Below are 16,503 nucleotides of genomic sequence, written 5' to 3'. Positions count from 1 at the left end.
TTAAGTAGAAAGTATTGGACAAATACTGTTTATCTTTTTACAGGATGACTTGAGATATACTGTAAAGTAAAGTGTGACTTGGGATATACTGTAAAGTAGAGTGTGACTTGGGATATACTGTAAGTAGAGTGTGTAAAAATGAAATTCAAAATCAACCATAAGGTTGAAAATGATATCATTGGTCTTGATTGATTGCAATCAGGTAAGAGTGAAATTTCACTATTCACAAATTACAAAACTGTATAAACCTCACCTTTGGGACACCCCTAAAGGGGACACTTTCCTGTGAGTGAAATGAGGGGAAATATACATATGTTTTAACACTATGGCCAACCTCTATTCACAGAACACCCTCATAAAATGAACAAGTAGCAATATGACAATCAACCCATACTCAGTAGTAAACAAAATTTTAGGTCCGGAATTTGTTGCCTATGGACTCTACCATGATATTAGATAGAGCAGTAAAAAAATTTTTAAAAACATGGAGTTTTGATAGGATAATCAAAATGTTATTTTGCCGTTTTTTGGATTTAATCTATAGAATATATTTCAACATTTCTTTGATTTTATAAAAGATATACTAAGAATTAAATTTAGCTTGGTATTAGAAGTCGCCACACTGTCAGCATTCAAGTAAAACTAACTATCTGCCACAGTGACTTTATTGATCTTAACACCTAACAATATCATCTCAAATTACCTTGATTTACTATTAATATTTTCATAACATTTTCAAATATTGTCATGTTTTAGAAGATATTCATTGATCTTTCATCTGTGAAGAATATTTTAATGAGAATCGGAATTTACTATTAGAGTTATGAATATTTCTTGCCAATAATATAGCAATTAATAGTTTTTCATCTTTAGGGGTTAAAATAGGATGACTTTGAATGTGCTATGATGTATATTAAGGTCAAAACCCTTTGTATTATTTATTAAATAAAAAATGAAATACTAAAATAAAATACCAAAATATACAAATATTACATAAAATAGCCTGAAATGCTCTATTTGGCTACGTCTTTAGTTCATGTAATGTGCATGGGCCGAAAATCTCACGCGACTGAAGTGCCGAAAATTATTAACAGATGTTTTCATAAAGTAGACTCTCTTCTCCCAGACGTGATTTGGGGTGTGCGCATTCCCAGTCCGAGTTTACAAATTCCCAGTTTTTCAGCCTTCGTAATACTAATAGCTTCTGGGTTGATATTGTTTTGTAGCGAACAAACTACACTATTAGACATTAATAAAAATACAGTAATATTATAATAATTTCTGGACACCATCCATGTATTTATCGTATTAATGACAGACGGACAGAATGAAACTTTTGACTTACTAGATGTGTATGAAGTTCTGCAGCGTAGACCAGACGGAATGAGGTGGGAATCAACGGGATGGAGAGGGTCAATGATGATGGGCATTGCTTTATTGATGATACGATGATTAATTATACAGGGTGGCTTATCATTTGAAATGTAGATTTATGCTTTTGGCAGCTTTTCAAATTGTTAAGGATTTCTGTTTTTTATTTCAAATATAAAAATGTACCTGAAGTATACTTACCAATGTTTCTGTTCGTTTGGGTCCATACACAAAAACGTAGTATGCACCTAGGTTCCAGCATATAAATAGGAAAACACAGGCAGTTAAAAAAGTTCTTTGTTTCTTCATTATGAAATAATAAAGAAGGTCAAGGGTCATTGATTTTGTCCTTTGTAACTTGTGGAATGTTGACGATATGAAATACTATAATTCTTCATGCTCCCGATGATGCTACTTCACCTGAAATTGAGAAAATTCATCGATGAAATTCAAGCAAACAACACAAGTTTATTAAACAAAAATAAAATAATTTATTTTCTAAACATGTTTTAAAGACGGTCCCTGGTCATAATCAAATTGGAAAAAGATGATGAAAGTCTTTATCACAGATAAAACTGATACAGTACGATAAAAAATATTGTAAAAACCAAGTACTGTATGGATAATATTGCTATACATCTGTCTTCCTCTCCACTGCGAGGAAACTCACACCAAATACAGTAGATTATTGATTCAACACAAAACCTGTGTTCACACCAGGCCCATATCAGGTGTGTTCACACCAAAAACAGTAGACTATTGATTCAACAATAAAGCTGTGTTCACACCAGGCCTGGATCAGGTGCATTCACACAAGGCCTGGATCTGGTGCATTGACCAGACAAAAATAGAGGCTGTAAAGTAATAAAATATTTATCGGTCACAGAATTCACATCGCACGAATCCAGATGGATTTGCTGTGAACGTTTTCATTCTTTACAATAAATCCCAATTTTCTCATTTTTTATCTGGCTGGACATTTCTTCAGACAGATCATTCTCAAAAATACAACAGTAGAACTCATATCAAAGACCTAGCAAAATGTCTCCTTGAATAAAAAGTGGATGTACAGTAGTATTAAACTCATGTGAAAATGCCCCATTTATACTTTAGGTGTCCCCTGAATAGGGCATTTATATGAATGAATGCCCCATTTAGGTGTCCCCTGAATAGGGCATTCATATGAGTGAATGCCCCGTTTAGGTGTCCCCTGAATAGGGCATTCATATGAATGAATGCCCCGTTTAGGTGTCCCCTGAATAGGGCATTCATATGAATGAATACTCCATTTAGAGGTGTCCCTTAAATAGGGGTGAGTGTACCAGAAGAGGGGTTATCTACTATATTTTAATGTTGCGTTCTTAAAATCTAAGTCTGTAGAAATTCACTACAAACAGTTTCTATTTCAAACATCAGATGCACTGTGAATGCACGATTTAAAAATTTAAACCATTTATTCAAATAATTTTCAGTTCTAGTTCTCGTAATGAATAAAACAAGATCATATGTCATATCACATGTGGCAGCCAATGGCAATTATGAGTTTTAAAGTTTGGCCAAATTTACGAAATAGTACACGATTCGTTAGAATTCATCATCATTATTACTAGTATCATCTTGTATTGCATGTTTGCAGTATGAATCTATCAAATTATGCTGCATTCTATCTCATTTTACTCTAATTGACACTAATTTCGTTTTACTTCAGGGCAAAAAAAAATCATCATGAATAAATAATCCTAATAGGACATAATTTTTTATAGAAAATGTTTTTGTATTATATCAATGTCATATAATTATAATATGACAAGGTATATTATACACTATGTATTAAAACTTAAAAGCTTTTTTTCCTGATAGAATCCAAGAAATAGACACACAGCAGCAATGCAATATTGTACAATTGTCATAGCAATAATCTCTATTATTCAGGAGACAGTGTGACGCGAGTCACAGTGTTTTGGGTCCGGATTGTGTCCCCTAAATGGGGGTTTTACTGTATGTACAATACTAATACTATACAATAAAATGTAGTTTTGTACTAATGTATAACAAAATGTAAAAGAAATATACATTTTCTATCCGTCAAATTATAATTTCTTATTAAAAATTCTGTTACAATTACTATGGAGCTCTAGAATATACAAATAAAGTCTATTATAGTTTCCCCATAGCAATGCAAGATCCTTGATCTTTCCATTTATATCAGCCGTAAACTTGGGAAACCAAACGATGAAGCGAAAACACTTTGTGTACTTAATACGCATAGGTAATGTACTATCACCTCAAAGATATTTAGAAGTAATAACGCTACTAGAGAGATCACTATAAAAATACCTAGAGTATCTAATAAGTTGAAAGGCTTCTAGATTAGATATGTAATTATACTCGCACATTTATTTGTATGGTTCCAGGCAGGTATACTGTAGGTATGCACTTATCAAAAGCTCTTTAACGAATATAGCTACTGTACAGTGAGCTACACTAGAAAATACTACAGCTCTATCTACACTATCAAACTAGTTTGACCAAAAAAGTGTGATGTGCCCAAATATGGTAGTGATATGACATCATCATGTCCATTATGGGCACATCACATTTTTTTGTCAAACTAGTTTGATAGTGTAGACAGAGCTTTAGGCTTCTATTTTGTCAAAACCTTGTATGTACTGTAGGTATATCTCCACAAAACAGAATTTTACTGGATACAAAATAATTTTGTTTATTATATTTTTTCTATTTCAATGAAAAACTATTTTTTTAGATAAATATTTGAATTACTTTAAAAAAATTTTTAAAAAATGACACTTAGTTTTGGTGATTTTTCTATGTAGGATTTTGGTCTAAAAAATATCTGGACATACATTATAGATGGGAAGAATTTAAGACAATACAAAATGTTTTTCGTCCATATTCAGACCGAGAGGAAATGTTATTCTGAAATTTTATTTCCTTCAAAATGTACAACACATGTTTGTTCGTCGATGCTTGAAGGAAAAAAGTTACATTTTTTTTATTAATGTATCAATTACAAAATGCATTAAATGTGTTTGAAAGAATGTATTCAGCTTCCTCTACTAAAAACTATCAAACAAAATTACTTTTCTCGGAATTGAACTGTCCTATTAATTAGTTGTAAGTAAAGTAATCTGTTCTCATTTAATTGAACTGGGTCATCTATATCATTAATTTTAATATTATCTTATATTTTTTTTTATATTAAGTACACTTTTTTAAATAAACGCTAGTTTAGTTCTACTGTACCACTTCATTTTTTAAAAACTTTAACACAAATATAAGTTGTAAAGATAAATTTATTTACTGGGAAAGTTCCACGTTTATAGAACAATATACATTAATATAATATAAAATAAAAACTGTAACTGCATTTTTTTAAATATGTTTAAATTTATGAGTTTTATGTTTTTAAATCCCAATAGTATTTGTTTAACAAATATGGCAGTATAAAATGTACAGTTACATTTATAAATTATAATATATCATATTTCTTAATTCCGTGAGTAAAAATTTGATTTTTTAAAAGCAAAAATACCGTAAATTGTTATTACTAAATAAAGTATCATTAACGTAGAGTATAGCGTTACTCGAAACTTTTCAATAATACATCGATACAACAACGCTTTGTTTGACTGATAATCGTTATAATGGCTTCAAATATTATAAAGGAAAAATTCAAAACACTTTCAAAGGCTTTAACCGATCTTTATAAGTAGGACGCAACTCAAGTGCCTTCTTAAGAAATAATATTTTTGAAATTTTAAACAAAATTTATTTGAAACAATAAGAAGAAATTTTGATATGAAAGAAAAATGACAAATATGATAAGCTATTCACAGAAGATAAACATGAACAAAGTTTGAAAAATTGAATATTAATAATAATTGAGGCTTTTATATAGTGAATTATGGTATAATCCTCAATGCGAATTATTGTTATTTTAGTAATAAAACAAATAACAAATAATATAAGACAAATTCTAGTTCTAGTTTGAAGTAGTTTGAATTTTACTTTTTACGAAGCGAAATATTTTGCAACCAATCAGAGCTCAGGAAATGATTTATGCCGCGTTCATGAGCAGTCATGCGAATCGGAAATCTCAGTACATACAGTAGTAGACATGCATTGAAAAATAAAAATCGCAGTTTTTGTGGAAAGTGGAGAGGGTAGCATGTTTTTTTCTCTGCAAACAAATTCGGACTCACACAACTAAATTTGCCTAGTGGAAAACAAGTTTTACTGTACATTACTCATTCCAAAGTCCAAGTTGTCCCAAAATTGAACCCTCCCTATATTAAAGTAGATCCCTAAGTAACCTAAAACCACTCTACTAGAGCACTAAGGACCATTGGGATTGTCATATCATCATCATAATCCCCTAGTACAATGCATGTCCAGACCTACATATTGATCACGTCTGTTGTTCAGTTTTTAATTAATATTTTTTAATAGCAAAGTGCAATCCAAGTTGCAACACAAAGTAATACGCAAATAACTGTGTGTGTACCTTTTATCTTGCAAATATTGTTTAAACAACTGTCTTATAAATAAACATTGCAAAAGAGAAGTCAACAAACAAAATGATTGTGTTCAATAATTAAATTTAGATGAGGATTTTTTAAGTTTGAAGTGCCAACATCCTTGGCAAATGCATAGAAAATTCAATACAATACCGACAATCCCAAGCACAGATTCCTGCACAATTCTAGTGACTCCTGGACAATTATAGAGACTCCTACTGTACTAGACAATTCTTAAGATTTCTGGACAATCCATGGTGACTGTTGGACAATTCTAAAGACTTCTGGACAATCCTAGGGAGACCCTTGGTTAATTCTGGTGACACCTGGACAATCCTGGAGACTGCTGGACAATCCTGGAGACTGCTGGACAATCCTGGAGACTGCTGGACAATCCTGGAGACTGCTGGACAATCCTGGAGACTGTTGGCCAATCCTGAAGATATGGAAGGTCAGTGGTTGACCATGCCAACCAATCAAAACCATAAAGAAGTTTATTTTTTTACTAAATAGAAATTTCAATATTTGCTATTAAACAATGATTTTAGTCTTTATGACGGTATTCAGTATTCATTTGAAAAAGTTACGTTCACAATTATGCAACGTTTAAATTTCAAACGAAGTTACTACTCTTCTGAGATTTGGCGGCATACATAATATAATCCAATGGAGAATTCCTCTGCCTGAATTATTGAGCTTGAATTCCATCAGGTCCCAATGTCATCAACGATCGAACCTACTGATGATATCACAAATTTTTAAATTATCAAATATATTTTTATTTATCTCTGAAGAATTTCAATAGGTCACCTACTAAGTTTGATTCATTAGAGCAGAACGACAAGCAGTAAGAAATTATTTCTCGCGGTGAAAAAAAACACCATTACAGATTATAGCACTTAGTACTGCTACGCACATTTGCCCTGAATTTGAATGCCATGTGAGAAAAGGTAGTAAAATCGTTTAATACTTGATTTCTGCTCTTATCACTCGGACAAAAGGCCACGATTACAACGCAATAATCGCTTTGTTTTTTTAAATTGCTGCGCTTCTCTGATGATAATAATAAATCGTCGATTCGCAAACTGTCTGTCACAAGCAATTTAACTAAAGTGTTCAATTTTATTAGTTCAACAAAATCGGTTTCAACACTAAAGTGGCCTGTATACATGAATGTTATGTCCAATAGAAGACACATTATCACATTCATGCGACATCTACCGATATCTATGTGATTTCTGATGTGTACCATTAGACCTAAAATTTAACTTGGGTTCACATGAATGCACTTCATGATTGGTTGCGATTGGTCAAACTACTTGCGTTTTTGTGAAAGGGTGCTATAAATAATACATCAAACCAACAGTAGACAGCACTATGAAAAAACCTATTAGTAAACATGGGTTGCGGCAACAGATCATAATTTCACATTTATGACAACGAATGAAATGATTATAAACATCTTATAGACAGTATGGAGTGCGTGAGATGACTCAAAATTTTGGGAGACTCCAGCCATTATCGAGATAGTTAGAAGGTAATAGGTCCAATTATGGTAAATTCAACACTCTTAAATAGGCCTACACAGATCGTAACTACAGCACAGCTATTATCAACCAAATGTTTCAATACCCCATATGATTATGTTATAATATTCATAATATTTTAATTCAATTTATTCTGATACATGCTGAGAACTGCCTTGACCCTACAGTACAACTGTTATTGTTAAAATTATTATACACTTTCCAATTATACACCTTATCGCAGTCGGTGTTAACAAATCCAGGTTTACGATTCGATTAAAATACTTTTATAGTCAATGATGACTGTTGCAGTGTCAGTTTAAACAAAATCGCTTTTTCATCAATTTTGTACTGTATTCATCTCATAATTGATGGAAATTCATCGACTTGTGTATAAATATTCATTTCATTATTAAAATTAATTCTTGATCATTCATTGTTAGGGGTTATTAAAATCTTAATTCAATAAGCATGTTTTGAATTACAATAGATACTAGGCCTAAAGGTTTGAAATGTTAACTATGTCAGTACAGTAATATTCTACTATTCTCAGAAGGAACTAGAAAAGATTAATAATTTAACAGTATGATAGACACAACAGTAACTGTCCATGATGTGTCTGCCAACCATCCTTCAAAATATTTGCTACAGAATACCAGGAAATGTACAGTCATACATTAGTATGTTTGGTGGTCAAATATACGTACTACTTTACAGTACTAAATTTAAATTCATTAAAGGTGTTGTTACAGAAGATATTGCCTTTTTTTTTTATTCTTATCGCATCAAGCATACAGTATGGACACCCCAGTCGGGGCAGACCCTGGCACCACCTGATTGCCGTATGATGCTGATGACAATGATGATGACAATGATGATGACAATGATGATGACATGATGATGACAAATGATACCAAAATCCTATAATTCTAATGGTAATCACACCTTTAATGGAAGCTTTACTTTGAATAGCGTTAAAAATCAATATGAAACTTAATACAAGCCATTATCTCAGGTAAATTGAAATATAATATGATTAGGAAAGACTAACATCAACAAAGCACTTCCCAATTGCACACAATTCAGTTTTAAAACTGTTTCTTCCATTAAAGTAGATGACATAAGGCCTGTTTCCACTAATTTGTTCGCGCAAATCAACCGTGTTGGCTTTAATATACAGGTACACTACGCATGCATATTAAATGTTTCCATTTTTTCATCTGTTCCTTATTGTTTTTGTCGCTCCAGCAAAATTAGTAGTGCAAACATTTTTTACTTTTTATAAAGCAAAAAAAGTTACACAAACCATCGGAGCTCAGGAAATGAGATGTCACATGTTCATGAGCAATGTGCTTAAGCAAATCAAAAAGCTCTCGAAATATTGATTGAAGCTCGCTGTAGTGGAAAGTGTAGCGCTAATTTTTTTTCTCTGCCAAAATGTTCACGCAAACAAATTCTCTCAAAATTATATGAAAAAAGTAATTTAAAAAGAGAAAAACAATTATTGACTTTAAAAATTAAAGTAAAACATTACTACTTTAAACACAACTATATACTATTTATGACAGTCAATTCTTGAATTTTAACTAATAGGCCTACTACTAACTAGGCCCAGCTAGTTACTGTAGGCCCAGGTCCTGCTGGCTCAGCATCAGGCCAAGTTCATTTTTTAGTTAGTGCTGGCTGTTATTAAATTTTATTTAAAAAAAAAATTATTTAAATTTATTATGATAGTAGACTTAGTATTACTATAGCAGTGGGAAAAATAAATTAAAATTGTACTGCATAACTTGGTATATTAGTGTTATAGTCTAGACGCCGGATGCCGGCTAGCTAGGCCATATCATTTATAGTAACCTTCAATGTTCAGCACGGCGTTAATGTGATTTGCCCGTCGACAAGACGTATCCGTTGTCCGTACACTAGGCTTAGAATGGCAGTCACAAAACGTTACATTTAAACACCAAATCTTAATCTAATTACCTTGAAATGCCATTCAGTGCCTACAAAACATTTACAAACATAGAATACCCGTTCTCTTCAGTAATAAAAGTTTGATGTTGTGATTTTAGCAAAGAAAATATAAAGACTACATCAGCCTCCAACAACCTCACGTTCACCAATTCCTGTGAGACGTGTCGCTTGTGTTTTTGAACGGACGCCCTCTATTGGTAGAAAAAAGTTTTTTAATAACTTTATCAATTCTGCATTAATCTTCAAACTTCGGAATTGACTTTTAAATTCAAATTTATAGTTATATAGATAATACTCTTTCTTTCTGAAACTGAAATGCTTGTGTTATGTGTTCTCAAATAACTAATTTCTCTTATCTGTGCTGTGTACCCCATTGTGCCCTGTGATCAATTCAATTTAATATTAATCAATTATGAAGAAGTAATTGCTAAAATGAGTTATTGAAGAAAATTAGTTCCACGATTTATAGCTCAAAACAACTTGAAACAAAAGGTACAAACAACAATTATATTTCAATATATTTATTCATAATTATTCTTATACACCTTTTTTGTTTCTTATTTTACTGAAAATAAATTTGCATTGTAGGTAGCATTTATACAATTAACTTTGTCATTCAATAAACATTTAAATGTAGTTTATTTATTTATTTATGATGCACAATACAAACTCTATTATTTTAATAACAATTTTAATATAGTATTGTAGTATTCTTATTTCTTTTATTCAATTAAGATAAGTAAACACTATCTATTGACAATTTTAGCACAAGTTTAGTCCCTGAATTAAAAAACAGAGTTCTAAGATAGACCTGGGCAAAATTGTAGGTTTAGTCCAGGACTAAATTTAGTCCCTTTTAAGGAATATTTGGCTTAAAATTTAAAACAACTCAGCTAATCAAATGACAGTTTAAAGACATGTGACCTGTAGACATTCAAAATGGCAGCTTAGTTTCAAGTTACTCCAAACTGTGGCAGACTTTTTGTTTGCAGACAAAGTCTACTGGAGTAGGCTAGGATTATGCCAACTATACCACTTTAATAGCTCTGATGGTTATCATAATCAATTTCACGCCAACTTGTTTTGAAAGAAGTCTTTGATTTTCTGCCACGAATGCTGTTGAGCTTTTGCATGGTCATTCAGTTGTCCTCCGCTGACCAATAACATATCACCTAAAAATATTAAAAAAACAACGGGTAGGGATGTGTCTATTATGAAATTTAATAAATAACATTGATAATAATATTTCATCATGAGCGGTAAAGCAGATTTGTGGAATAAGACCCTTTTTGATTAAATTGGTGCTATAGGACTTTTTCATGTTAAAGATGTATTGTCCCCATGAAAAAATAATAAACAATTCTTTTGTGGAATATGCAATTTTAATGGGTGTTTGGTTGAATTTAACCATTTATTTTGTCATTTTATATGTGAAAAAATTACTTTGATTAACTTTATTAAAATGACAAAATAAACGATTCAAAGTCTGATTTCTTTATTTTTCATATTTTTGGGGGGACAACACATCTTTAAGGTCAATTTACACAGGCGAGCAGTAACAGTAAGATATAGAATCTATGTAATTTCTTGACCATTTACACAAAACGCAGAGCGGATGGGCGGTTGAGTGGAAACTCGCTTAGGATTCTACATGGGACAAACGCACAGTTTTCCACCTTACCATAATAACATTATAACAAATTTATGGAGCACCAATTGGAGATACCTTTTAAACATGTTGTATAAAAAAGTTGTTAATATTACAGACTAAACTTACCGCTCATTGGATGGCGTGTCTTGTTGGACACTGGTAGTAGCCCTGGGTCAATTAGATGACCAGTACCAGGATATAGCACTACCTCATGCTTGTGGTGACCATGCTTACTTAGTCTTTCAGCCAATTTAAATGCGGAATCACGAGTGGTTAATATCTGGTCATCCTCTCCAGCTATGAAAAGAAAATCTGCCTTCGATTTTTCAATCTGAAAAAGTAATTTAACATTTTGTATACTGTATCTGTATCTATATCATCATCATACAGCATCATGTATTCAGAAATGTGTCTTATACTGGAAAAACTGCAGATAACAGAATACTAATACTTGGCTATATCTTATTATATATAATATTCAGTTATCTATTTGTAATTCATAAGTTATACACTTGTATTACCGGTATTGCTGTCTCTTCTGTAGCATTATTTAGTTGATCAGAAATGCCATTTAAAACACGAATTTCATTGCTTTCGATTTTAAATCGATCGACATCATACCTGTAATATAAAAAATGAGAGATAATAATACAGTAATAATGGAATTTATATAGCTCCTTTTGCCAAAATTATATAAAGCACTGAAAATCAGTAAACTGAAATATTTGTGAAACTTCAAAGTGTTAAAAGACATATTGTCTCCCTGAAGAAATAATGTTGTCTGGAAGTCAATGGGTTTTTTGTTAAATTTAAAGTTTGCTTAGCTGCTATGGCAGTTAAACTAAAATAATGTGATTGTGAAAATAAGCCAAAAATTTGGCAGTCGGTATCAGGTGATGTTGGTTTGAGTACGATTAAAATCAATTTCAGTAAATTTTGGAGGCCGGGTTATGAACAATTTAAAAAAATTAAATTGTATCACTTACGATACGAAAGGTAAATGTTCTCCTTTGTATATCAATGGTGATAATACATGATGATGCACTGCGTTCACACATGCTATAGCTCGTACCTAAAAAGTGAATAATAGAATGTTTATGAGTTGAGACAAAGAGAAAGTGAACTATCATACAAATCATGAATGTCTGAGTTAAATGGAGATAATATATTAGGAGATATTTTAATGTGCCTCCTCAATAACACAATATGCATAGGTCACCACAAAGTGAATGCTTCCAACTAGTGTAAACTTTTTTTTTAAAAAGGAAAAAAAAGAAAAATAAAAAAAACCAAAAAAATTTACCATATCAGGCATCATTGTCGATATAACCATACTAACGATAGCGCCCATCGAGGTTCCAAGCATTCCGACACGGGAAGAGTCAACATATTCTTGAGATGAAAACCAAAGCAAAGCTTCCTGTAACAATATGATGAGGTATTTTTGTTTGATTATAGTATATTTATTTATTGTTACTGTTATATTGGAGACATTCAAATACATTGAAAGGAAGTCAAAGGAATATAATATATTTTATTTATTATAAGAAAGTTTCAGAAAAAAACCAGACCTGTCGGATTCAACGGCTCAGTCCATACATAAATTGATTTTATATTCCAATATGGCCATAAGCTACATTTTGTACAAACTATCTTGCAGCAACATAAAAACAAACTGAATGAATTTCAGAATCCCTCAAAATAAAAATGGAACAGTCCGGAATCTTCCACTCATCAAACATCATACAGGCAAAGAAACATGTGGATAGGATCTCGAAACATAGATTAAAAAAAAGGCTTGTTAGTAGGATCTTATAAAAATATAAACAAAAGTTTGATACCTGAAAATATTCTAACTCTACTTCCATCAATAATTTGACAAGGTCTTGGTAAGCAAAGAATGGTAAAGAAAATGTAACAAAGCCGCAAGAAGCAAGGAGTGCTGCCCTCGTGGACTTCAAGCCACCTGCTGTACCATACATGTCAATGACCCCTGGAAAAGGCCCTTTGCCTGAAAAAACAAATAAATTATATTTATTCATGGAACATGAGTGTGGGTAATATTAGGAAAATCTTTATATGTTATAGATAAGATAAATGAAAAAGAATAGTGTGAAACTTAAAACATACCAAGTGGCTTAAAACATACCAAGTGGCTTAAAACATACCAGGTGGCTTACAACATACCAGGTGGCTTACAACATACCAGGTGGCTTACAACATACCAGGTGGCTTACAACATACCAAGTGGCTTAAAACATACCGGGTGGCTTAAAACATACCGGGTGGCTTAAAACATACCGGGTGGCTTACAACATACCAGGTGGCTTACAACATACCGGGTGGCTTACAACATACCGGGTGGCTTACAACATACCAGGTGGCTTAAAACATACCAGGTGGCTTACAACATACCAGGTGGCTTACAACATACCAGGTGGCTTAAAACATACCAGGTGGCTTAAAACATACCAGGTGGCTTACAACATACCAGGTGGCTTACAACATACCAGGTGGCTTACAACATATCAGGTGGCTTAAAACATACCAGGTGGCTTAAAACATACCAGGTGGCTTACAACATACCAGGTGGCTCAAAACATACCAGGTGGCTTACAACATACCAGGTGGCTTACAACATACCAGGTGGCTTACAACATATCAGGTGGCTTACAACATACCAGGTGGCTTACAACATACCAGGTGGCTTACAACATATCAGGTGGCTTACAACATACCAGGTGGCTTACAACATACCAGGTGGCTTACAACATACCAGGTGGCTTAAAACATATCAGGTGGCTTAAAACATACCAGGTGGCTTACAACATACCAGGTGGCTTACAACATACCAGGTGGCTTAAAACATACCAGGTGGCTTACAACATACCAGGTGGCTTACAACATACCAGGTGGCTTACAACATACCAGGTGGCTTACAACATACCAGGTGGCTTACAACATACCAGGTGGCTTACAACATACCAGGTGGCTTAAAACATATCAGGTGGCTTAAAACATACCAGGTGGCTTACAACATACCAGGTGGCTTAAAACATACCAGGTGGCTTAAAACATACCAGGTGGCTTAAAACATACCAGGTGGCTTACAACATACCAGGTGGCTTACAACATACCAGGTGGCTTACAACATACCAGGTGGCTTACAACATACCAGGTGGCTTAAAACATACCAGGTGGCTTACAACATACCGGGTGGCTTACAACATACCGGGTGGCTTACAACATACCAGGTGGCTTAAAACATACCAGGTGGCTTACAACATACCAGGTGGCTTAAAACATACCAGGTGGCTTGAAAATGAGCCCTCGTAACCGCCCTTCTGATACTTCTTGACATTCTAAATCTTTTGACAGAAACGTTCTTTCTAATTGGCATTCAGCAATTGCACAAGAGTTCTCCAGCTCTTCAGCAGTCAGTGTGCCTTCATGAACAGTGAAGTCCATGTGGAGAGGTTTTAAGACATCTAGACCTTTGATACGTAGCACTGTCATTTCTTTAACAGGAAATTGTAAGCTCCATAGAAGACCAGCTCCATCAATGCCTAAACAAATGATAAAGTATCTTTCACAATCATTTACAGTACTTACCAGATACAAAAGCGTATCATGTCTAGTGACAATAAACATTACTCAGTATCAGGTCTTCTGACAGCAACTTTATCCTACATGCGACACTGTATATAGCCTATCCCGACACTATACAAAAGCATCTTTTTTAAAAGCATAACATCAACAGACAGGATATCGGCTGATTTGTTACTTTTCAATTGTTAATTGGTGATTGATGTGAGAGAAATGGAAGTGGAAAAACAGCCCGACAAAAAACATTACCTTACCAGCCCCGCTGGATGGTAAACATCCTTTCACATACCTTTATATGTGCCGCCATTTGATGGTTGCTGACTGGGGTCAATTTCACCAGTTGAGGACGACTTGAAGTGACCGTATGACATCAAAGTGTTATTACCTTGTTTTATACAGCCTTTAATCGTGTATTCCGAGTCTGGTTTTGCAGTTTTCACACAAATCGTAGGACAGCGATCAGCTAGGCAGGGTGAAGGCGAAACTTGTATATGTATTGATTTCCTATGTTGTATCCTGTGAAAAATAGAAAACATGCATAAAGAAAACTGTAGCTGTTACTGTAGTTTATTTTCCATTAGTACAATAGTAGTTTATTGTGTTACAGCCAAACTGTACAAACCTTAAGCTTTGTCTACACTAACAAATTTGACAAAAAAAGTGTGATGTGCCCAAATATGGTAGTGATATACCCAAATATGGTAGTACTATGACATCATCATGTCCATATATGGGCACATCACATTGTTTTTGTCACATAAAGTTTGATAGTGTAGACAGAGCTTTACAATTTACTCATTACATTATTTTATTGAAGACTTACATACTTGCCACATAGTGCCTTCCTCGTGGACTATACAAGGACGGCGGATAGCACCCTCTATTGATTGCAAAAATGGACGTCAATGGAATTTTCCTGATGAATTTGTTAAGCATTCTGACTGACCTAGAATACAAATACTGTATAATTTAATTATAGAGTTGGAAAACAATATAATCAGAAAAAAATACACGTTTTGCCAATTGTTGCATTCACACGAGTACTTAGGCATAGGCTTGCTAAAGCTTGGTTCCCACTAGGACTTAACGCAAGGACGTAAGACGCAACTCAGGCGAATTGACCAATCAAGCAATGGATTATTCGATCTGTCGCTTGTGGTTGGTCAATTCCCTTGTGCTTACATCCTTAGGTTGCGTCCTAGTGGGAACCAGGCTTAATGCACAATACAATCTTGATTTACTGTAAAGTAATACAGTAGTACATCTCACTGTTGTGTCCAGTACCCACCATTATCTTGAGCAAACTGATCTTGTCCATAGTGAGCTAATTTGCATAATGCCACCTGTGAGCTCTACTAAACTAGCCAAGGATGGAGTCACTCGTGTGGAAGAAAATTATTATATTTGATCATTTTTATGAAATTTAAGAAACCAAAACTGAGAGTGTGTGATGTCTGTATGTCTCAGATCTGGTCATATAACCTACCATCATTCATGACAACAGAAAGAAATATGTTAGGCCTAGCCTCTTCTAACTAGACTCTTGAGGTCAGCCTACACGACCGGCAGCACCCGCGGCCCTAGCCTAGCTAGGCCTACTCTAAGAAAAGAGACACCTAGGCCTAGCCATTAGTTCTGATTGTTTATATTAGGTTGCATGTTACATGCTCCGTACTAAATAAAATAAATACATACTCTTACTATCTGAAGCTAATTTAATCACAGATTAACAACAAATAATATACAACAAAAAGAGAGAGACCAAACAACACAAATCAAAGTAAAAACAAAAATATTGAATTCCGCCCTCTCTCTACAGAAAAAATATTTGGACTAA

General features: G+C 33.5%; 2 protein-coding genes across 5 annotated transcripts in view; both read right to left on the bottom strand.

The window, feature by feature from the left end:
- Positions 1-9,554, bottom strand: part of LOC144837724 (alpha-1,3-mannosyl-glycoprotein 2-beta-N-acetylglucosaminyltransferase-like) — a 33,542-nt gene extending 23,988 nt beyond the window's left edge. The window contains exons 1-2 of the mRNA XM_078692961.1: positions 9,419-9,554; positions 1,573-1,791 (exon numbers count right to left, since the gene is read on the bottom strand). Of these exons, the coding sequence (XP_078549087.1) occupies positions 1,573-1,710 (138 nt within the window). The 5' untranslated portion in view covers positions 1,711-1,791; positions 9,419-9,554. The remainder of the gene's footprint in view (positions 1-1,572; positions 1,792-9,418) is intronic.
- A 380-nt stretch (positions 9,555-9,934) lies between these two features.
- On the bottom strand, positions 9,935-16,472 carry LOC144837733 (acyl-coenzyme A thioesterase 5-like). Of its 4 annotated transcripts, none has more exons than XM_078692979.1 (10): positions 16,362-16,472; positions 15,490-15,626; positions 14,956-15,182; positions 14,369-14,626; positions 12,902-13,071; positions 12,364-12,480; positions 12,047-12,132; positions 11,582-11,681; positions 11,187-11,391; positions 9,935-10,581 (listed from the first exon to the last, which is right to left on the bottom strand). In XM_078692979.1, the coding sequence occupies exons 2-10, from the start codon at positions 15,600-15,602 to the stop codon at positions 10,478-10,480; spliced, it is 1,380 nt and encodes a 459-aa protein (XP_078549105.1). In that variant the 5' UTR covers positions 15,603-15,626; positions 16,362-16,472; the 3' UTR covers positions 9,935-10,477. The 4 variants fall into 4 exon arrangements, with proteins under 4 accessions (XP_078549105.1, XP_078549098.1, XP_078549114.1 ...); XM_078692972.1 differs by having other exon boundaries at positions 15,490-15,612; positions 16,362-16,441; XM_078692988.1 differs by having other exon boundaries at positions 15,490-15,612; positions 16,368-16,420.
- Between the last annotated feature and the right edge of the window lie 31 nt (positions 16,473-16,503).

This window comes from Antedon bifida, chromosome 1 (assembly GCF_963402885.1).
Source record: "Antedon bifida chromosome 1, ecAntBifi1.1, whole genome shotgun sequence".
Lineage (NCBI taxonomy): Eukaryota > Metazoa > Echinodermata > Crinoidea > Comatulida > Antedonidae > Antedon > Antedon bifida.
Note: the sequence above shows the minus strand (reverse complement) of the source record. Positions and strands in the feature narration are given on the sequence as shown.

Bases quoted from the DNA above. Each gene is read 5' to 3' on its own strand.
- LOC144837733 (XM_078692979.1), bottom strand. From the start codon at position 15,602: ATGCTTAACAAATTCATCAGGAAAATTCCATTGACGTCCATTTTTGCA. The intron at 12,133-12,363 runs GTAAATTTTTTT...TTCACTTTTTAG, and splicing joins CGACAATGATGCCTGATATG to GTACGAGCTATAGCATGTGT. The intron at 11,392-11,581 runs GTAATACAAGTG...TTACTTTTTCAG, and splicing joins CAGAAGAGACAGCAATACCG to ATTGAAAAATCGAAGGCAGA.